The 24591-nt window shown below is 44.2% G+C and overlaps 1 protein-coding gene across 2 annotated transcripts in view; it reads left to right on the plus strand.

The window, feature by feature from the left end:
* Positions 1–5924: 5924 nt before the first annotated feature.
* Positions 5925–24591, plus strand: part of LOC144933881 (C-Jun-amino-terminal kinase-interacting protein 1-like) — a 29851-nt gene continuing 11184 nt past the window's right edge. Inside the window, exons 1-8 of one of the 2 annotated variants that reach the window (XM_078859153.1) lie at positions 5925–5998; positions 7132–7269; positions 11199–11307; positions 17665–17844; positions 19181–19262; positions 19654–20742; positions 22631–22706; positions 24068–24240. In XM_078859153.1, the coding sequence (XP_078715279.1) occupies positions 5940–5998; positions 7132–7269; positions 11199–11307; positions 17665–17844; positions 19181–19262; positions 19654–20742; positions 22631–22706; positions 24068–24240 (1906 nt within the window). In that variant the 5' untranslated portion in view covers positions 5925–5939. The remainder of the gene's footprint in view (positions 5999–7131; positions 7270–11198; positions 11308–17664; positions 17845–19180; positions 19263–19653; positions 20743–22630; positions 22707–24067; positions 24241–24591) is intronic. The other variant, XM_078859154.1, reaches the window with a different exon arrangement.

A 24591-nucleotide genomic window follows, 5' to 3' on the forward strand; every position in this document is an offset into this window, starting at 1 on the left:
TTAATTCAAACGAGGTTACAAAACGGTGATGCGCAAATATCAAGACGAATCTTTTTAGCGCCGTTTTTTTTTATCTCCAGGTTTTGGACAAACCTGTAATCAACGTGAGTCGGTTTCTATGAAGTGACCCACCGTTTTAGACAAACAGGCAAGGCAAATGCATGAACACTTTCAACTTTAGTTGGAAAGCATTAACATAAACCACGTTTGTTTATCCCAATCAACAACAGTATACATACATCATTGAAATAAATCCACTTCTGCACATAACACATGTATCTTCGTTCACTCCTCAGTTCCTTAAAACACTGGACATGTATAAATGTATCCTTCAGTAGGATACATTTTTAAAGGAGGTATAGTTTTTATATGGCCAAATTTGAGAGAACAAAATGCCAGCTCACTTTTCTTTAGAACAAATCTGTTTAAGACCCAGTGAATGAGGAAGAGAAATACTTAACTACGTTGCAGTCGTATTTCCTTCTTTAAACTCAAGTTTTCATGTGGTTACTACTGTACTGTGGGCTAGTTAGCAGGATAACGTGTGAGGCTTTAAGCGTTCACACAGCCACAGATGTAGTCAAGGTTAGTATAGAGAAATAATACAATGTAATGTCACCCTCACTTGTCACTCTGCAACACAAGCACCATTCAACCATGCGGTAATGGCACCGTCAATTAATCACGCGGCAGTAACACTGCCACTCTATAATAACATAATCACTCATACACGTGACAAAAAAAACAAAACCACTTAACCACAACGCGGATTGTAGCCTTAGACTTGAAAGAGAAATAACACCACCGCTCAACCACGTTGCAATAAAATCACCACTCCCCCACACATTGACACAACAGATGTACACCATATTCAGACAAATTACACCGTCGGTTTAACTACACAGCACAGCAGATGTGCCCTAATAACCACGAAAACTCACAACCAGACAGCAGCCGCAGTAGCCCACAGTAGCCCACAGTCAAATCAGCACACAACAGCTGAGCCACAGAACAGCCCCCAACCGATATAATTGTATAGCAGCACTCCCACTAAATTAGAATTAGATGGTAAAATATTCGTTTTTTCAAAAGGATTTCAACTGGAGTATTATTCTCACTTGAACACCGCACATTTAATGGTTCACTGTAATTGAAATAAACATTGAAACGATTATATCCGAAAAGTTCTTAACATATGCACACCAGTGTTCTCGAACGTATTTGCAGATGCTGTAAAAACTGAAACTATTATAAATGTAATACAAGATGTATATATTATATACTGATAACTAGGGGCATGTTTTATATTAAAATACTCTGTGTACTATTGAAACCTCTGGTTGGTCAGTGGGCCCTGGCTGCACGGTTGTTCAGGCCGCGATATTTCTCTCGGGGTTTTGCTCGAGGCAGCCTGCCTTGCCTAGAATTCCTACCCGTACAGGTGCCGCCCTCTGGGGTGCTTCGCTAGGCCAGGGCCGAGGCTTCATTTTCCATTGTCGATGTAAATTACAATTAACGTTTCCTTTGTCCACATAATCTCACGCGTTCACATGTTTTAAGATATTTACGTTTTAATCGTAAAACTTTTATTTTCTTCACATAACGATAACGCGCGTGTTATTGTAGTTATGATTCGATATGTACGAAATTAATTAGATGGAATATTACATGTTATTAATAATGTACCATTTTTAAATGTTAATTGTATACCAATGCAAAATTATATTTGTGAAACAATCATTCGGAAATTTAGTTTCTCTATTTGTGAGGTTACAACGCAATATTTGAACATTCGTAATAATGATTTAGTTTCATATAACAGCGAGAATGCGAGTAATGCCACATGCTGATGGAATGTCAAAATTAGTTTTAGACCAAATTCTCCGTATTATTACATAAAAAGTCGTTTATTGTGTAATGTAAGGGTAATGCAATATACGGGCATATAACAACATTCCACACAATTAACGATAATGTTGTGTGACTGTGACTATAACTATTGTTATTAATACTGCACGGCACAGCAAAGCTAAAAAAAAATCAATTATCAAAGTCTGTCCGGGTGGGTCGGTGACCCACAAAATATCTCCACGTCCGGCACACAACATCAAGGACATCTCGATATGGTCATTTGGACATGTGCCACCAACCTCTATGGGTCTACCAAAGCGGTCAAATGCTCATCCCTGTCAGTACCCATGGACTGACGTGCACATGGCTTGCTTGGCTCATGAATTGTACGAATTTTGCCATCATTTCGCTCAATGCCTCAAGGCACTTTCACCATCTGCTGGTGAGCCCGAGGAAGTGCAGGACCTGCAACACTTGAAACAAGGTTGAGATCCGGGGAGTACTTCATCCAGCTGTGGAATGAGCGTTGGCTGATGACCGGGGCACATTGGGATCCCACACAACTTAATAAAGGTCACAGAACAGCCACTTGGTGGCTTTTCGCTTGAATTTTCAGAAGTCCGGGTCACATGGCAAGCATCAGGAACATGTGCGGTAACCATTTAAAAAACTCAGGAAAATGGAAATTAATCTTCTTGGTTCTGTCGGTAAAGTCACGTAGAAGGGAAATATTAAAATAATAAAAATAAAACATAATAAAATACAATTCTCACGACGTTTCGGCCACAACGCAAGCAGCCGTCCTCAGGTAAAGAACAGGGCTGTCGGAAAGACGCTGACTTTACCGAAAGAACCAAGAAGCTGAATCCCTGCAGTCACGAAAGCTTTAAATCGAAATGGAAATTAATGTCACGTTTCCGATGTTCGCAGACAGTGGATGCAATAACACACGATGTGCTGATGTCCACCCAAAATTAACGCATTTCCACGTACAGTACATATCTACCAGCCTCCGTGTATATCAGTCGCTATCCATCATCATTAGCCATGATGAAAGGTCTCCCCGAGCCGTCGCCATCCCTCACGGATCTGCAATGTAGCAATCAATCTCGCTCTGGTACACGTGAAATGAGATGATTTCAGCATTCCATCTCCACGGTGGATGTCGTGTGGTGCGTGATCTCTCCTTGGACTGCACTTTGTTAAATCCTGATCACCGGTCGTCCTTTCTCGGGATGTGTTCCGCGCAAGACCACTTATGTTATTAAAATATCAATATGATGTCTATCTTGGGTATGTGCTTTGAGCCATGTGTTATTTTTTTCTGTTACTGTAATTGCAAGCATGCACCACTCCATTCTACATTTGCTCACTTTTCAGATTTAGCAAAACATTTGTTTGCCAAAGTCCATGTTTGTGAGCCATATTTCACATCTGATCTGATAATATGCACAGATTATTAAACATCTCTTGGAGCTTTATAAATGTGATCCGTGCATTGAACCTCAGAAGAGAAAATCCAAAAGCTGAAAATGTATATTAAATATTTCGCTTTGCCAATGAGTAAGCCAATCTACACGTACAAATCCCACGATTATCATAATAATCTCAGTAATCGTAGCATGCTCATCACCGCATTACATAATACTGTCCTGTTAAAATAATACGTGTATATGCCTCGAGTTTTATGGCTGGCTGCTGGCTGGGCAACCTATTCACTCCCAACAATAACTATTGTTCGTGGCTGCGGGCCGTTGCCACATGGATACTGTAACTATCTAAACGAGGATTTCTCTCTAACAAGATCAACATTGCGTTGAATTTAAACGGTGGTCGAAGTTCGGAAGACATATGATAGGGACACTGAATAGGTGGGAGTAACGAATACAGCAGACACGGATAATTTAAGATAGCTATTTTCAATTTGTGATTTCCATGCAAGGCCGTAGCTATGGAGTCAACATTGGGGGGGGGGGACCAAATCTTCCAGGGTGTCTAGGGGTCCCAACCCAGAAAAATATCTAAATTTGAAAACTCATTTCCTGCCTAAAATATTAAAAAATTCACTAACACATGGGATGGACGTTTTATTAATGTTTTACAATAATGTCTAATAGTGTATTGTATTACATTGCTCTGTTTTTACTTTTTTTTTACCATTTATTGTTTCATTGTATGTAATGGCAGAGATTAGGGATTAATAAAGTACAACCATAACCACAATCATATAAACAGAAATCTATGCATTGATTTATATGAAGAAGTCCAGATATTGTGGCCAAGGTTTAGCAAATTGTTGTTTTTATTTGCATAGCATAGCAATAAAACAATTTCTAGCAGTATATTTGGTGGAACATTTTGAGCATATTTGAATATTATATATTATAATTACGGCCTTGTTTCCATGTAAAACTTTATGCAGAATATTCTATCATTAATTTCGAATATAAAACAAACCCCGATACGTATTTTCTTGTCATTCTAGTAAATTAAACGCTGATGACTTTTTAGTGCTCCGATTTCGGTACAGGTTTGAATGGGTGGTATTATTGGAAATAACAAATACAGGAGTGTACATAAGAGTCACGTCAACTTTGCTTGGATCTGTGCAATGTGACCATAGGAACATAATAATATAAAATATCTACTGTGTATCTATCCAGGGCTTACTCTCAGCCTGGTCTGTCTCGGGTGGAGACCTGTTCCGCACCGGCACACCACATCAAGTATACCATTCGTTACGGCTATGGTTACTCCAGAAGCTATGTGCCTACTCCAGCCTACCAGCGACAACATAACATATTCAGTGCGTTAATTAAACCCTCTACACTCTACAGGATAAATATAATATTCTGGTCTGCGGTGTGAAGGGGGGGGGGGGCGCCGTGGTTAGCACACTTCGCCGTGAACCCGACGAACCCGAGTTAAATTTTGCGGCTACGGCGACATCTGACACGTTCGCGTTCCCCCCTGACCATCGTGATTGCAAGCATGGACCCCGAACGTCGCCTTTCTCGCCCGACGCGGGTGTCGGGAAGAAGACTTTAACACATTCCTGCGGAGGGAGCTGGTAGGAACGTTGGGTTGCTCGGTCAATGGCCAGGGTCAACGGCGGCGTGGTGTATTCCGCAAATATGCCCGACTGTGAGGGCGGGCACAAGCCGGCGTGAGTAGGTTAAATGTTGAGTTTTATAAGGGCACCACGGAGTGACCAGCCCCTCCCCACCCAGCCCCACCCCTCCCACCCCCCACCCAGCCCCACCCTCCCCACCCAGCCCCTCCCCACCCAGCCCCACCCCACCCAGCCCCTCCCCACCCAGCCCCACCCCACCCTCCCCACTCAGCCCCACACTCCCCACCCAGCCCCTCCCCACCCTCCACACCCAGCCCCACCCTCCCCACCCAGCCCCTCCCCACCCTCCCCACCCAGCCCCTCCCTCCCCACCCAGCCCCTCCCCTCCTCACCCAGCCCCTCCCCACCAAGCCCCACCCTGCACGACGGACGGGCACAGTAATCCCCTGTGGGATGGTGTAACCAGTGGGTTCCTACCAGTATAACACCGGCAGTGAATTCACAACAAGCCGTGTACCTATATCCCCACGTCGCTCTGCAGCAGTGCCTCGTGTGTGCTGATTGTGGCGCTCACGCTGCGCTACGAAACCCAGCGACCCGAGTTCGATTTTCTCGCTCACGGCACAACACCGGTGCCGAATTATCTGAACCGGTCCTGGGCCTCCCCGAGGTCCACTCGGCCTCAAATGAGTGCCCTGGTGCGGTGCGTAAAAACATCGCCACGAGGCAGACAAAGGCGGCCCGGGTGAGGTGTTATCCACCCCCACCAACTCGTGTGCCACAGTGCCGGCCTTCATAGGCGCTATGCTGACAGTACTTGCCCCAACAGGCTACACGAGGGGGTCTTTTTGTCCTTGCCACTCACTCCAAGAGGGTTACAACAACAACAACAAAAGCGAAATTGAGGGTGTCCCCCCAACCTCCCCATGCGCAAAGCCATCGTCCGCAATGCGTTGCGCGCTTTGCTCCGTGCCTGCGCAACGCATCCCAACTTGCAATGCAGAGTGCGTGCACGATGGGGCCAGTGTGCACACAGAGGCGTGGACACGTACAGACGAGTGGCAGTACGCGCCTGTACGTATCATAGAAGCGTCGACCCTATCAGTGTCATCGTACGCGTCTCGCATCCGTCTCTCTGTGCGCATCTCAGCACCGTGCGTGTCGCGGTGTCTGTCTGCGTCGCATCATGTGAAGCCGTATGTATTGCATCGCGTGTGTATGTGTGTGTGTCACAGTATGCATCGCAGCATGTGTCTGTAACGCATCATATGACAGTACGTTTGTACATGGAAAACCAGTATGTTCTCGCATTACGTGTCTGGATGTGTCACGGTATGCATGCATCGGTGTGTAGCGTTTTGTTATTCACGAGAAGAAAACAAAACATGCGTACATGTAGCTGACTGGGGACGTCGCATGTTGAATATACAATGCCTGAAATTGTGAACGACTGACGCAATGTATGGGGGGTTATCATCTACAGTATACGCGTTGACCTTGGGGGTAGACAACACCGAATTTGGCCAATTTCGCGGTAACGGAATTACAGCGCCTGGGCAACTGAACTTGACATCATACACGGTCGTCGCGAAATGTCATCGGGGTAGAAATATATATTTGTTTACAGTCGTCTAATTTTCTCACACACCGAGGTTTGATGCGTTACGTACAGTAACTTTAGAGTATTTCACTGGCTGTCTAATACTGCATTTTTTTGGTAATTTCATCAATTCCGTGACCGAGGCTGTCTGGTCTGACCCACGACTGTGTGTGTGACTCAGGTGGCAGTGCGGTAATTGTGCTGGTGGTGACTCTTCGCTTTACGCTGGTGACATTACTCTATTCGCCGTGGTCGGTTGTAGCATTACGATTATTAATCCGCCGGGTCCCCCCCCCCTCCAACACACCACCCCGATCCGACCACCCTATTTAATTGTCCTCTCGGGAGAGGGCGCGCCTCTTTGTCCAGCTGTCGCAGAGCCGAGCACATCCACACAGCTCCTTACCCCACCGCCAGCATCACCACCACCCCCCACTACTCCACACACACACACGACCCCCCCCCCACTACAATTCCCCGTCGTCCCCCACCACTTACTCAACCTCCCACCAAAACACCTCCTCCTCTCCTCCTGCTGCTGCTGGTGGTGGTGGTGCCGCTCCTCCTCATCCTCCCCCATCCTCTCCATCCTCCCCATCCTCTACAGCCTATCCCCCCCACCCACCTTATCCTCCCTCTCTCCTGGCAAAAGCGGAGAGATGGCGGAGCATCATCACCTCCATCTCAGCTCGCCGGAGAGCTCGCCCTTTCTGGGGTTGCAGCTAACGTCGCCGTCCGGATTCAGGTACAATTCCACCACCCACCCCCCCAAACAACACCTCCGTTACCCTTCTAGCGGGTTATTGTTCCCATTATTCATTACCCAGAGAAATGTACCGTGTGTAAATAAGCAAGGTAATGATGATCATCATATTCTTCTTCTTCGTCGCTGGGACTGGTCGTGATTTTTTTTTACGATACTGCACAATACTGTCGCGATGTATTGGTCTCTTTCCATTTGCGACATCTGCCTTTGTTGATATGTATTTGCTGTCTTCGAGAACGGGTATCGCCTGAGATGTTTTGGTTGTCCGTGTGTTCGTCTTTGGTTGTCGCACATCAGGTGTAAATGGTTTGTTGTTGAAGACCAGCGTGCGTTTCGTGCGTTATCCGCGTTGTTCCTTATGCAAGCAGCGTTCTTGCATCGGACACGCTGGCGTAATATCTATCCGATGTTGACGTCGCTATAAAAAAAAAGCTAAGCTTTTCCCAACGGAGCATTTGTAATCAATGGAAGTATGTAGTGCGCACAATATTACGGTGCACTACAGCCTGGTTGTTGTTTTTTAAACAGAGAATTTGAATGTTAAAAAGACAGTTTTCATTATAGGGAGGACAACCAATGGCAAATCTTACGTCACGTCGCCTACGACATAGGAGGAGGTGGTGTGTTGTTTTTGTTTGTGATGCACGTTGAATGTTGGGTGCTTATGCTAAATATATTGCAATATTAATATAGACTGCACGCATCTTTGGACCATACGTTAATTATTAATACAACGTGTTGTCGTGAAAGTGCTGGTTTATGGAAAATATAGCCGAAATCGGTGCTTGCCTTTTTTGTGCTATTTACTAAATACTGTAATAACTGGTCATTTAAAAAAAAAACGTATACTGTCGGTGAATTTAAATTGTATTGCTAAAAGACTGAATAATGGTATTTGCCGAACATCCAAATGCAGGACGTTTCTGAAAGATTCTTGAGAATCGACGGGGATTGTCTGGATAAACCAAATACCAAAAATAAATTAAGTTACTTTGTGGCGCGCACACAATTTCGTTTGTTTTGGAACACATTCATTTAACAAAATATGGACACATTCAGATATTTAAGTGAAATTCCCCGTCGAGTATATTTGTTTATTCCAGCATTAACAACGGACTCGTGAAGAATTACATGTAAATACTGTAAATTGATTAAACTGCAGATGAAACGAACGGCACGATATCGCAATATGAATTGTGTATAATTTAATTGCAAATACATATTGAGTCACGAATGGTACCAAACATGTACTTGAAGCGGACAATCCTCGACTTTTAGGTGCTCATGGATGGGTGCTGTAGGGTGGAGTGGTAGCGCAGTGCTTCTCATACTCTGCTGTTAAAGCGTCGAGATGAGTTTGAATTCAGGCTTACGGCAAAGACCAGGTTGATAATTTACACATGAATCGGTCCTACGCCCACTAACTCGTACTCACTGGCGTGGCAAGGCATGGTCAAACAACGCCTTGATCGACATGGGGGTTAATTGTTACGTGGATGGACATAGGGTTCTACGTTAATTTTATTACGTATTCATTCGTCACGACGTTAACCCGGGACACTTAACAGACAGGGCAGAGCTGTGCACGTGAAATCAATATTTGTCATTTCGTTAACCTGGCATACGGAAGACATCCACGTCCTCGGACATTAAGGGCATGAGACAGCGTGCGGCACGCGCTGTGGCATGATGTGATGATGAACGCTTTGCTGTTCACGTGAACGCTTCGTTCTTTACTTTATCCAATGGCTCGTGCGTAATATGGTATGACGCACGATGACCCACTCTGCTCACACTCACGTTCACCGTGACTAATGTCCTTAGAGCCTAGATTATGGCCGGAGATTACAATTTAACTTCAGAGGTGGATATGGTGGGACAGTGGATCAAGGGCATTGCGCTTTACACTTGGTTGACCTACCGAAGTTCTATTCCGGGTTACAACTTTTTCCAGTTGAGAGTGATGTCTCATGTAATCTGTCCTTCCCTCCACATCATGTCCACCGGGATGATGTACGGTCACACTGTCTCAATAACCGAAGCGGTGTAGGGGGGAGTGCTCTATTGAAAAGTATTGACAAAGATCTTTGCACGAACAATATTTGATGTATACACACGAATTAAAGCAAGTTAGGGCACACCAGCATTTTATTTAACAAGGCAAGATGTGTTGAAAATATAGTAATAGACCAATCTGATGTAGAACTTTCTGACCCGCCCCTACTGGAAATCTGTGAAAAAAAGCTTAATTGCTCATCTGAATCCTCCAGTCTAGATAAAGAATCTGATTCTGTGATTTGATAATCAGTCTGAAATGTTGCCACCACCGTTGCAATGGGCTTAAGTAGGAACAGTGCCAAACGAGTGGAGGGGAAGAACTTTGTGACCCTTTATGCAACGTATCCTGTTAAATAATACACGCATGTACATCGTTGTCTTACCTACGTCTTTAATTATGCAACGTTGCACTTGGGTTAGCAAAAATAAGGGGCTGATGCACTGCGGTTTGTACACATTTATCGTTTTCGATCAGCGGTTCCCAAACTTTGTTAAATTGTGTACTTCCATGTGAGATGAATATAGATCATCTGATGTGGCAGATTTTTCATGTGAAACCCCTCCCAAAGAATGTGTGCTGAGCATCAAACATGCTGGTGTTCATAAAGCCAATGGTTATGAAATCAGTTAGAGTGCTATACAGTATATGTAATATACAAATGTGCTTTACAATTAGTACTATTGGTGCTTATTAAAAATGAGGACCACAGCAGGTACTTATTTTTCAAAATACGTTTCATAATTGGGAATGTTTATTTCTTGTTCAATTATGCATGACCGTGACATTTTTGCCCAATACTATATTATATCGGCATACAGACAAAGCTCACACTAATGCATAGATGCAGATATTATACTTATTAAAAACGCTTCTTAACCCAGGAATACAGTACTTCACGGAATCTCAAGACTTTTTCAGGAGGATCCTGCAATGTTTTTGCAGTAAGGCGCAATTTTACCACGTGGAATCCCTTTAGAGTAATTTGCAAGTAATTGTTTAGCTTTGGGTTTTTTGACCAATACCAGTTACATTGTATGTTTTGTCAGCTGCGGGAGGACACCTGGGCGGAGAATAATAATAATAGCGATGTTCAATGGAGAACTCAGATACGTGGAGCCATAGCTCAAAGTCCTTCATTAATACAGAAAGACACCCGAGTCAGGAATTGAACCCACAAACATTTGCTGTGAGACATTAACATTGACACCATGCCACCATGCCACACGTACTGCTTGCCTTACCACCCGTAGGATGTGTACCACAGCTTTGGGTACCACTGTCTTAAACCGATATATGTGAAATGTACACACTGCACATTGAAAATCTTGAGTGATAATGACGACATGCAGGCCAGAACAAGGCCCTGAGCCTTGTGTGTTTAACCATCGGCTAAGATCAACATATTACCGCATGGTTCAGTGTCTTCCAGCAGTGTGTTCCTCCTAATAAAGTCACTGAGCCGTTCCCTTGCTAACGCTATTTTCACTTTAAGTGCATGATGCTCGAGTAAAGTGCCTCTGGTTTTTGAGGAGGCCTCTGCCATAATGGGGTTTATGATAAAAAAAAAAGTGAGTTCCAGTGGCCCCAAGCTGATGTTAGGCATGGTCATGGGACCTTTATGTGAAATTCTTTCATGTGAAATGTTAGCTCGAATATGTATTTGCATACATGTGTGTTTGCAAAGGCACTTGCTGTTACAATGCCTGTAAGAGGTGTCTATATATGTGTGTGTATATATAGTATCAATCTATCAGTGAGTTTGAATGACTTGCATTTACAGCTTAACTGCACACGTCGTTTAATAGCAATTCTCGTGAAGCTCCGATTGTGTTTGTTCACATGTGCTCAGCCGCCTGTCCAACGACATCAGCTTGGAGGAGTTTGAGGATGAAGACTTCTCGGAGATTGTGGACGACTGTGGCATCACGGCGCCCTGTCTGAGTGACCTGGCTGGATCGGTATAATAACTCCACTGTGCACATGCAATGTACATACGTCTGTGTCAACGTCACCCTTAAGCCACCTTTCGTGTGGCTGTTTGAGCCAGAGAAATTCTTACTGGCTCAGCACAAGAATGAAAATGTGCTTATTAGTCTAAATCAATGGTGGGGGACCGAGAGGGCTTGCGGGCCGGATAAGACCTGCCGTATTATTTCATTTGGCCCGCCGCTACAATATATGTAACCTTCTTGGTTCTTTCGGTAAAGTCACGTAGAAGGGAAGTAATAAAATAATACAAATAAAACATAATAACATAATTCTCACGACGTTTCGGCCACAACGCAAGCAGCCGTCCTCAGGTGGAGAACAGGTCTGTCGGGGGAGACAGCGTCCACCTGAGGACGGCTGCTTGCGTTGTGGCCGAAACGTCGTGAGAATAATTTTGTTATGTTTTATTTTTATTATTTTATTACTTCCCTTCTACGTGACTTTACCGAAAGAACCAGGAAGATGAATCCCTGCAGTCACGAAAGCTTTAAATCGAAAAATATTTGTAATCTTGCAACAGCGGTTCTCTTGTTTTCACTCATGATGTATTTGTAATTTCTCCCAAATTTTATCCAGACTGTGCTATGAGCGAGATTATTCAACATTGCGTTTCTGATTTTGATGAGCTCATTCCACTTCTGTCGCTGTAAGGGACTATCTATGCCATTCATCTTTGCACTTTCATGTTTTCATTGGTGTTTGATCATGTTAAGGCCTGTATTAACGCGTGGCACGTCAAAGGAATCTCAAAGATTCATTTTATTTGTTGACACAGGCTAGAAACATTCAGCTGTGAAAATAAAAGAAAGTTACAGCAGATAAATCATAACATTGCAGACACTGAGTATCAAATACATTCAATGAAAACAAGTCAAGTAATCCTGGCAGGTAATGCACATCAATCCTATTTGGTCCCTAGTAAGGAAAAGGCTCACCACTGCTGCCCTAAACGTTACATCTATATAGATTGTTTAAAGTAATGTGCAAAGAGCGTGGCGTCATGAATTAATAATGCAATATTCAATACTGTACGTTGTGTATCATTAGTTGTAGCCTCAAAACAGCCTTGCTAACACGAGGACTGTACAGCCAGATTGCAGGAGTATTTCACCCCAGCAAGCACACAAAGAAGCAACTGCTTTGATGGATGCTGCATTTGAGGTTTGTTAACCTTGTAATTTAAAAACATCAAATTTAGGTCGTGAACAAAGCACACAAGGGCCCACTTTTTCTAAACGATGTTAGCATTGCAAGCTCGTTTTATTAAGCGACTGAGATTCCCTATATAGGACCTTTGCAGTTAGTTTCACAAATTTAACTTCAAATTCACCCGAACAATTTGTGAACAGTAAGGGTGGAACGATTCATGATCACGGAGCAATGTGATTCAAGAATAGATTGCAGTGAACGGTAACACCTCTTGTTTCTGCCCGGATAGTAACCCATCTCGTACAACATATACGAATTGCAAATGCTGTACATTCTTACACTTGAATGGATTGTGAGCTTGGGGGATGGAGCGGTGGCGCTGCGGGTAGTGCACTCTTTACGAACCCGGCGACCCGAGTTTTATTTCTGACCATGACTAACATCAGTGGTGAGTGATGCCTGAACCCGTTCTGGGCCCTCAATACCAATTTGGTCAAACAAATTACTGATACAGCATGGATATACCATCCAGCAGTGGATTTACAACAGAGACTGTAAATTAATCAAGGATTAGATGAATCGTTAGACACATAGTGAGAAAAGCAGAATCATTATTTTGTTCTATATTTGTAGTGCACAAACCATCCTTTAAACATTCCCTTGGGTGCATAGTTTAATGCGTATGCAAAGTGCAACACACTGGATTTAATCGCGGTGTTATATTTCCTTATAAGAAAATGTAGGGGAAGTGTCATGGTGGCATTGATGGCCTTTCGCATTGTATAGTTGAAGAGAACATTTGATCTTAGCACAGCCATAATGCCTGAGCCAGACTCTTGCCAATGCATGATTCTTAAATTTTTAATGAAGCCATTGGATACCATGTCTTCATACTGCTCCAATCCTGAACTGAAATACAAACGGCAGTTTAGGCATTTATGAACAGTTTGGTTGGGATTTCTTTTCATGAGATCGGCCTGACAAATTTCCCAATGTCTCAATTAGCAGTCAACTCGATTTTGTAGTTGTTGCTCTATGTGGTCGAACACACATACGAGTGCTGAGAAATTGCGTGCGCCATTCCTCTGATTACGGGAAGGGTGGCTGTGACTGCTGTGGTCTTGTGCAGTGCAAGATCCTTGCTTTTGGATAAAAGTGTCACGTCATCAAATATGAATGCTCCAGAACCGTTGCGACATCCTTTGTTGTGCATTGGTGGATATGGCCAATTATTGTAGGTACAGGGGAGTGTTTGCTATTGCAGTCTCATTGTGAACCTCAGGAGTTCACAGCAAGGCGCTTAAGGGTGTAGGCTGCTCTGAATGGATAACAGTGTCTCTTCGTGACCACACACAACACTGCTGGAAATAATTTCCACTTTGGTAGAATATGCAACGCGTGCTCAGCACTGTACGAGCAGTTTACATTGTCCTCAATCTAATATTAATTTTCTGAATTCTAAATTAGCAGAATAAATTATGTGGGTATTATTGACCTAAATTGGTAACATTCTGCTTCACAAACATCTGCCAAAGGTTACAATGCTTAGATGTTTTTTTTATTTTCTACATAACACACATTAACAATTGGGAGGTAATTGTGACCAGTCTCTGGTCGAAACATTATCTACAAACCCTTAGACCTCTCCTAGTCCACTCCACAATTACTATCCTTACACCTGTGTAATGGTCAGCGCACTGGACTGGCAATCCAGAGGTCGCTGAACTGCCACGTTCTTCTGACAGCGCAGCATTCAAAACAACGTGGGCAAGTTTCTTACATCCACCTGGCTCTCTCCACCCGCAAGTTTAAATAGGCACACCTCCGTCGTTGGTCAACTAGCATGTAACGGGTGGGTGGGGGGGACAACAAAGTAAACACAAAAAAGCAATTCTAAAGAAATTAGTTTCCAATTGAGATTTAAAAGTGCATAGCTCCAGTGGCTTTCTAATATTAGACGGAAGGGCGTTCCAGACGGTCGCAGAAGCGCGTAGAAAAAGAGACCACATACCCTCGAGAACTTCTTCTCATCTTCTTGGTTCTTTCGGTAAAGTCACGTAGAATTGAAATAATAAAAATAAAAGATAATAAAATAATTCTCACGACGTTTCGGCCACAACGCAAGTAGCCGTCCTCAGGTGGACATGCCTTTTCTCCACCTGAGGACGGCTACTTGCGTTGTGACCGAAACGTCGTGAGAATTATTTTATTATCTTTTATTTTTATTATTTCAATTCTACGTGACAGACCTGTTCTCCACCTGAGGACGGCTACTTGCGTTGTGGCCGAAACGTCGTGAGAATTATTTTATTATGTTTTATTTTTATGATTTTATTATTTCAATTATACGTGACTTTACCGAAAGAACCAAGAAGATGAATCCCTGCAGTCACGAAAGCTTTAAATCGAAACTTCCTCTCAATGGAGGCCCTTCAGCCATCAGTGGCTTGAGCAAGCAATTGCAGGGCTGCACCTTTAACTTTGACACCTGTGCAGCCAGGGTAGTACTTTTGAATCTGTGTGGCGTACACTGCGGTTGGAGCATGCTGCCACTTTGCATTCATTTTGTGTACAGAGTCTAGAGTCATGTTGAGTCATTGGCAACACACGACAGCTCTTCAGCAGGGATTGGAAAGTTAATTTAACAACTGTCGAATTTTTTTTATAGTGAGGCTTATCCTTTATGTAAGTAATGGCATTATCATTCTTAACACATATTCTTCATTTGACATATGGAGCGGCACATGAATCTGTAAATCGGCTGGAACTCTGAAACAGCCACGAAGCCTAAAGAAAATGGCCGAACAAAAAGTCACGTTCACATCGGTGTGGTTACACTGGCGCTGATTTGATCAATGTGCCTCTTTATATAGTATCGTGGTTTTTTTGTCAGTGGCATGCTCATCTTGCATGTTCTACGGGTCCTCTCTTCAACACTGTGGCCACACAGTACGGTTAGTTGAATAACTGGATATGTTTACCAATATATTTACCTTGTGTGTAACGAACTGCACACCTCATGATTCACTCAATTGTTACATAGCTGTCAACCCCTTTATCAGTGCCGACCTTATTACAGACCAATTCAGACCTTATTGGTCACCTCTTGTGCTTATAAATCTCAACGTTCATCCTACAAAGTCCCATCACAAGAGAGAAACACAAACAAATAGACAAAAACAACTTCGCCCGTATTGAAACGGCTGTTCACGGTATGGACCTGAAAACTCTATTTCCCTGTACAAGAATACGAGTAAACCATATGGGTTGACAGGCATGTTGTTACGATTTGGGGTCGTGAATCGATTAAATCTGTAATTTTTATTATTATTTTTAAAACCATATTGGTGCATGTAGAGTAGGAGAGGAATTATGCATCGATTTGTTAATTAAATGCTAATTCTTAATCCCATGATACTTGCATCCAATTGTGGATGTGGGAAGCAATGTTTTAATTTGTATATGTACCATGTCGAATAGATTCACTTAATCGCTGTAGCCACTAGAGGTGCTGGCAGTCACTCCAGTTTTAAAAGATGAATCCTCAAATAAAATCATTACCCTGAATAGCCACAATTCATCAACTCCCAAGGAATTAGGAGCCATATCATGCCACAATAATCTAGTGCCCTCAAGTGGTTTATATGAACCAATTACACACTATATATATACACATAGGGATGGATCGTGGTACAGTGGTTAATGCAATGTGCTTTGAACCCGATGACCTGAATTGATTTCCAACATTAGTGACGAGTGATATTTGAACTTATCATGAGTCCCTCTTTATTAACATTTTCTGATCAGCGTGGTGAAATATGGTAAAACAATCCGAATTACCGGTACAACGTGAGGAGGCCTTCAATCCAGAATATAATGGCTAGAAACGTTTCTCACACAGACGATCTGATGCCTCTATTGTCAGTGCAATGTTTTAATTTGTAAATCGGGGCATCATTCATCACTACTAGCCAATAATCAATCCACTGCTGGATGAAGGCCTTCCCAGGATGCCACTATCTTTTTCCATCCTGCAACGTCATAGCTACCTTAGCACCTGTGCACAAGATGATTTCATCAGAGTGCTTTTGGAAAGGTAATGTCATGGTGAATATATGCATCATGACGTGCCTAATATCTACGGCTTTTGGTCACTTTCACCATGTAGACTTAATTCAAAGATACAGTCCCATGATGCACGCGTGACACCTGGACGGACAAAACCACGGGCTTGTCCCTGCGAGGCAGCCCTTTACACTTCAAATAAGCCGGCAGGTCACAAGTCGCTGTGCTGAAAGAATAAAAGGGTGCGTTTGGCCTTCCGTAAAGAAATACATTGCCCGGACCGCAGCACTCTTGACTGCCTGTCAATACCGTAACCTTGGTGGGGGTGGCTCCCAGACTTCCTCCGTCGCAAGTGTTTTCTGCTGCAGTCCTAGATGCCAGCCCGCTGAGTCTATAGCCGGGCCAAGTTCATGGCGGTGTGCGCTTCATGCATTATTAAGACAGTACTGGTTTGGTGATGACATGATCCCCTGTAGCCGAATGTTGCAGTAAATTGCGAAACCCAACAATAGCCATAGGCATTTATGCGCAGCGTATTAGCACATTTGTTCAGTGCTTATTTCAGTTTTATTATCTGCACATCTTAAGCGGCAAGAAGAAAGACACGTTCAAAGTAAAGTGCACCGTTTATAAATGAAACAATGATAGTTTATGAGCACTTCCACATGTAATATTGATGGCAAGCTCCTCTTATGCATTGTGCTGTGGAGGATGCTATTTGTGGAAATGACTCACGTTTAATCACGTGATTATCCATTGATGAATGGCGATAATAGGATGAATTTGCCACCACATTTGGGTCCCTCTTAAACGTGGAAGGATTGCTTTACAAGGATTAATTTAGAGCATCTGGAAGAAACGCAATTAATGGGATTAATTTTCCGTCACTTTCACCTGAGAAACGGAAATAATTGGAATAATTGATGAGTGTGCAGTAGAGGTTTCTGTGGATCGATTAACAGTGCAGATAGAGTAATAGGATTAGCGTGTAATATGACTCGGGATGAGCAGCGTTTTAGATGTAATTCTAGATTCACTTTTAAAAGGATGCCTGCTTTGCACCGTAGACAACAGTGTGGCTTTTGTCATAAAATGTACATCTGTTTCGGCAGCCTCATGCTCCAATTCTGAACCTGAAGCAGCAGGTGGTGGGGTCGCTGGTGGAGCACCTGCAAGAGGACCTCCTGGAGCTGGAGCTGATTGACGCCGAGGACGATGAGTTTGAGACGGAAGAACTCGGGCAGTCGTCCGCCAAAACCTCCATTCACGGCGTGTGCCACCACGTGCCCCAGGTTGGTGGGAAAGCGGTGCACTGCGGCAGCAAATTCTGCTACGTTGGCACACTTTGGTGGGGCGTTTGTGGGTTTGGAATGGCAGAATATCGGACGTGTAATAATGGTTGTATGATAGGGCCGGCAGGGTGACTGGCGGACGCCTTCCAGGCTGAACTTTCCTGGCTTCTGTGGACTTTCCTACCACAAGGAGAATGATGTGCTGTGTGCCACCATGGAGAATGTCCCTTCTGTCCACCAGGGATGCTATGATTTATTCCCCGAGAAATGTGATGGCTTGTAACTGTAACTCAATTCAGAATTTGGTTTCACGATTAAATTCAGAAATGGATTGGTCTCGATTATGTTGTTTCTTGGCTTTTTCCTATTTTGTTAATACAGTTTTGATTGCTCGATTATTGCTATATGTAGCATTTGTATATTGATTGCATACAATTTGTATAACTAATAGATAATCGATTCTCACACGGACTATTGGATGCGTGGATCACAACCGTGCGAATCAGTTTTAATGGACGAATTGAAGCGTCGTTACATGTCGACTGAAAATGCCACCAGCCAACAACTACATGATATTTCCTCCTCAGCTGCTATTGCAGCGTGTAATTAGCAAAAGTTGTAAATTCACCTTTTATAGTGAACACATTCTTACTCATCAGTTTTAGTTTCCCTTAGCCACAAAAGGACTACAGTTTGTTTTTGTGAAGGTGGAAACCGGCCCTGGTTACAAGGCTCACGGTTTGACAAAGTGCAAATAAACACTGAGCCATATGCCTACATCATTTGCCTACCTAATTGAAGGGTGTGATTAGTGATTAGCACCAGGCATGTAACACTGCATTCATTAATTGACTAAAATTATGTTTTTACACTCACGATACATTTATGTGTAAGAAATGTATGATTTTATATTCATGCAAATGTTGTGCAAATAATGATAAATTAACATTTTATTTGGTGGGACTAACAAGATATGGAAAAAGATAAACAATGCAAATTAAATGGTAAACATCAACACATAAAATAATTTATTCTTGAATCGAATTGTAACCCCTGATGACAATTCATCCAATGTGTGCAAGAATGTTTATGTCATCTTGACATGGAAACTATGCTGAGCTTCATGAAATGTCTTGCTGTTGAAAAAATATGGTTGCGTACATGTGTTCATTTGTTTCCAGACTGTGAATTTCCTCTTGAGCCTGATAAAATGCTTGACTAGCACACTCAATCCAGCGAGAATTCAAAGAATGTAATGCACCATTGCAGCTTGCACTATTTTTGTCAAAAAATCATAGATACAAATGTAAACATTTTGCATGTGTGTAATTCATAGGATACTTTAAATAACAACAACTGTGGCCCGAAGAAAAGCACGTGGCAGGATAAAGTGAGGTCGTCGTCACCGCTACGGAATGGTGAGTGATGTTCTCCCCCAACGTTTCACAAGCACGGCAGACATTTCACCTTTTTTGAGAATATGAATCCAATAGACGTGCGGTATTTATATTCTCATTACAGTTATATTTTAGTTGTGTTGCATACTCAATCGGAGTGAAAACGGTCCACCTCTGGCGATTTAATGAACTCTCCCGATTCAGAGGAGCAAATATCAATGATTTGTTTTTACATTTCGGTGAATGGTAGCTCCTATAGCGGCTGCATGGGTGATGTGAAATCATTACATACAAAACCCTAATCAGAAACATTGCTTTGTATACGCTGAAATTCGATGGATGAATCGTAACGTTAACAATCGCTATTCATTGATGGAACAATGCATTGTTCCGCATCTTTTTATTTTGCCAGGGTTTCACTCTCCTTCCCACTTATGCCTCAAAGAGCAGCAGCAGCAGCAAGCGGCCTTGGCAGGTGACCGACAAGCATCCTCCAACCTCAACTCGAGCTCCAACCACAATGGCCCCGCGGTGGACAAGTACAGCGGCACGGGAATGGAAAATCTGGCCTACGGCTCATTGTGGCGGGCCGAGGCGAGCCACAGGGCGGTGTCGGGGAGAGAGGAGCCGGTGGTGCGTGGGGCTCCGCCGGGCAGCGCTGAGCTCGTGCGCGAGGCTCCACCGGGGAGCTCCAGGCCCGCACGGGAAGACCCGCCGGGGATGGCTGAGTCCGTCCTGCTGGCTCCGCTCGGAAGGGACGAACCCGACGGTGAGACCGAGACGGCCCGAGACGCTTCCACTCGGAAGGACGAGGAGGACGACGACGAGGAGGAGGAGGATGATGAAGAGGCGGAAGCGGAGGATGATGTTGATGATGATGATGATGAAGAGGGAGCGGTGAAGGAGCACAGTGCGGAATACTTTACCGTGTTGCAACGCAAGGCGCGCGAGCAGCCAAGCCTCGGGGAGGGGCAGCAGCAGCAGCAGCATCGCCCGTCGTGCGTCGGAGTCCTCGAGGAAGACCCTCAGTGGGCCTCATTGGAATTGCTGCCGGTGCAAGGTGACGGCCGCAAAGAGGCGAAGTCGCCGGGTGCCACGCTGCCCGAGAGCAAGGCGACAGAGACTCGCGGGGAGCCGTGTGCGCTGCGCCAAATGGCGGCGGCGGGTGGCGGTCGTCGGCCGACGCGCTGCTCCGACAGCAGCGCCCTCTCGTACGAGTCGGTGCGCTACATGCTGGTGATGGACGAGCACACCAAGCTGGAGATGTCGGCGCTCAGCCCCCCGCGCATCGCGAGCGGCCCGGCGGAGGAGGGCGGCGGCGGCAAGAGGGGCGGCGGCACGCCCGTGCCGCCCGACTTCGCCTCGCCGCGCGACGCGGAAACGTTCCGGAGGCACGAGGCGGCGTGCTTCTCCGACACGACATGCTCCTCGCCAGAGTCGGAATTCCCCTTCTCCAAGAAGTTCCTCAACGTCTTCATGAACGGGGCGACGCGATCCTCCAGTGAGTTCTCGGCTGCCCGTGCCGTGCTGGGTTGATCCGTTGACGTTGGTGAACGCGGCGTAGTGAAGTCTGTGTGACTCCCGAGTATGAATATCGCATCTGATTGCGTAGTCTTTTATGTGGTTTGCGTGCAGAAGAAGACATTTTATAATGATGGGATTGGCAGTGCTTCTATCGCAGAGGTCGTGCTCCCACTATTAATAAGTGCACACTCTTGTCTCTGCCCACTGGCAGCGTGTAGAGAGTACCGTCTTTTAATTTAGATAGAGCTTAAGGTAATCTGCGCATTGGCGTTAAAATCTCTGACAGTTCTGTGTTGGTATTTTAGCCAAGTGCACAACTTGCAAAACCTAAACTATATATATATCATAACTGTATATTATTTAGAAAAAAGTTTGGCTGGCTAGCTGGGCTGGCTGGTGCGTGGGTGAACAAGTGCGCGGTGGCAATTCCGATTGGCTTTTCCCCTCATGGCGTCTGTGACCACCACAGTGGCTAAATGGGGGCTCTGGACGGGTGCGAGGGGCTGGTAACCCTCCATCTTCAATAAATTACCACTAAACCACGACTGAAATATCTAACTAATAAGCAAATTGGCACAGTAGGGGGCACAGGTGGTGCATCAGCCAGTCATCTTGGTCATCTCAGTCAGTCGACCCGTGGCACCTCCTGGTTCTGCCCCGTGACCTCCTGCCAGCGGGCGTTCGACACTTCACGTGGCCTCAAGGTGCACATGGCCTGGCACAAGCGTCATGGTGACGTCACCGCCACTTAGTGGCGAATGGCGGTTGTTGTTGTTGGTGCTGACGTCAACGTACACATCTGTGTCCTGGGTTGATGGTCTCAGCATTGTCACCAATGATTGACAAAAAAAAACCAATCATTACATTTAGTTTGTCACTTAACGTGACTAAATTCCAGCTCTGAGAATTACCAAAGTTGTCGACGTCCCCCGCAACGTCACAGCGTTGAGCCAGGTTCGTGCGTCATGCTGACGTCACACCTTCCCACTACTCGCCCTCCACCACAGATGTGTATCCCGCACAGAGGCATGGGCAGTGCTGGTAGCTTTTATATAAAAAAAAAAACAAAGCGTCGGTTTTTTGAATGAGCTGCAGCTTACACATTGTCATGCAATAGAATTGTATTTCTTGACTTAAAGCCTTCGTGACTGCAGGAATTCATAATAATTATATTTGTTTACGATTGCAGCAGCAAGCATGGTGTGATTCATTGTTTTTCACATAGAATTCAGGAGTTTTTTTTTTCCATAAGAGAAGTGTGGAATGAACATCCTTCATCATGGGGGTGGAGCGGTGGTGCGGTAGTTAACATTTTTCGTGATGGATATGACAACCTGAGTTCAATTGCTGGGCACAGCTGACATTAGTTGGGTGATGATGTCTGAACCAGTCGTGGTTCACCCCACCACACTACCAATCTCTATGCTCCCCACCTTCATCAACCCACACTAACCAGTGTGGTGAAGTATGGTCAAACAACCCCCGTGACCAACATTTATCCAGGTGTGGATTCACAAAGGGCTGTGAATGATCTATTATTATTGTTATTGTATTGTTTTTGGTAAAAAAAATATATACATTCCAGCTCCAGAAAATGTAGAAACAGATAAACATTTTGCCCTGGCTTCAGGAAAAGCTACTTCATGTCCAACATCACACATGGTGACTGGAGGCCTCTAAGGAGTTGGGCTCTTTTGCAGGTGTGTCTGTCACGATTGAATCGGGAGAATGTTCGTCTGGTCCCCAAAGGCCACGGGAGACGAGGATGCTGACATTTCCTGACCTGCCTGTGCCCCTCTCCAGCGTGCAGCCTCTTGCCAAACGACTGTGAGCTGAATTCCTGCTCTTATTTTATTGCTCCCCAGGCACGGAGTCCTTTGGGCTGTTCTCCTGCGTCATTGATGGAGAGGAACGGGAGCAGACCCATCGTGCCGTCTTCAGGTGATGAAAATTTGACCGTGAATTTTAGGCTGCGTAATTAAATTCACTCCAGGATGAAAGCGTCCCCACATTATCACCATATCTCATGTTACTGTGTGACGTTAAAATCGACTTAGCACCTGCACACGAGCTGATGTCATAATCTTGTCACTATAGTGGATGCCCTCGGAGGCATTGCCTCCCTTGGCTGCTACTCTTTTGTTTTTCTCAACCAGCAACTATCATCCCTTCTAGCAACGTGCTCTGCCCAAGCCAACTTAATTTTTATCAACAGTAAATATGTTAAATTTCGATTTAAAGCTTTTGTGACTGCAGGGATTTAAATTATTGGTTCTTTCGGTAAAGTCACGTAGAAGGTAAATAATAAAATAATAAAAATAAAACAATACAATTCTCAAGACGTTTCGATTGCAACACAAGCAATCATCATCAGGTGTGAAAACCACAGCAAGAAAATTTGAATAAAAAACCGCCACTTTTTTTCAAAATTTATTGCTGTGGTTTTCACTCCTGATGATGATTGTTTGTGTTGCAATCGAAACGTCGTGATAATTTTATTGATTTTTATTATTATTTTATTATTTCCCTTCTACGTGACTTTACCAAAAGAACCAAGAAATAGTAAAAATGTTAGATTTCATTTGTGTACGTTATCTCGTCTTTCCACACATGCCCTGCACTCAAAACAACTTTGGTAATTCTCAGAGCTGGAATTTAGTCACATTAAATGACAAACTAAATGTAATGATTGTTTTTTTGTCAATCATTGATGACAATGCTGAGACCATCAACCCACGGCACGTGAGAACCCTGTTAAGTCACAGGCGGCTGAAACCTGTGATTAATGTACGTATATTCTTGGTTCTTTCGGTAAAGTCACGTAGAAGGGAAATAATAAAATAATATAAATATAAAACAATAAAAATTATCTTGCTGTGGATTTCACACCTGATGATGGTTGCTTGTGTTGTAGTCGAAACGTCGTGAGAATTTTTATTGTTTTATATTGTTATTATTTTATTATTTCCCTTCTACGTGACTTTACCGAAAGAACCAAGAATATGAATCCCTGCAGTCACGAAAGCTTTAAATCAAAATTTAATGTATGTATGTTGAACTTCTTTCGCACCGTACATAGCCAACCGTGCTAATCGGAGGTGCAGGGGAAAGCCATCAAAATAAACATGAAAAGCAGTTCTGAAATAATTGCGTTTTCACTCTAGATTTAAAAGTGCACAACTCTAGTGGCTTCCTAATATCGGAAGGAAGAGCCGGGTTGCAACTCTGGATCTTAGTCAGCTGCCATCCCTGGGCCACGTCTGTCGAACGCAACCGCTGACGGCGTGCGCACGCGGTGCCAGGTTTGTGCCGCGGCACCCGGACGAGGTGCCCATGGACGTGGACGACCCGCTGTACGTGGAGAGGCAGGCGGACGACTTCTGGTGCGAGGGATACAACATGCGCACGGGAGAGCACGGAGTCTTCCCCGCCTACTACGCGCACGCCGTGTCGCAGGACCCCGAGGACGTTTACGGTGACGCCCGTCGAGATCCCCTGCGCTCCTACTTGTTTGCCTCTCATTATTATTTTTCGATTTAAAGCTTTCGTGACTGCAGGGATTCGTCTTCTTGGTTCTTTCGGTAAAGTCACGTAGAAGGGAAGTAATAAAATAATAAAAATAAAACAATAAAATAATTATTTGGTTCTTTCGGTAAAGATAAAGTAATAAATTAATCCTGGGCCGCTAGTATTTAATTTAATTTATTATTTTATCTTTATACGTGACTTTACCGAAAGAACCAAAGAATAATTCCTGCAGTCACGAAAGCTCCAAATTAAATTAAATAATTCTCACGACGTTTCGGCCACAACGCAACGAGGACGG

The sequence above is a fragment of the Lampetra fluviatilis genome, chromosome 8 (genome assembly GCF_964198595.1).
Source record: "Lampetra fluviatilis chromosome 8, kcLamFluv1.1, whole genome shotgun sequence".
NCBI lineage: Eukaryota > Metazoa > Chordata > Hyperoartia > Petromyzontiformes > Petromyzontidae > Lampetra > Lampetra fluviatilis.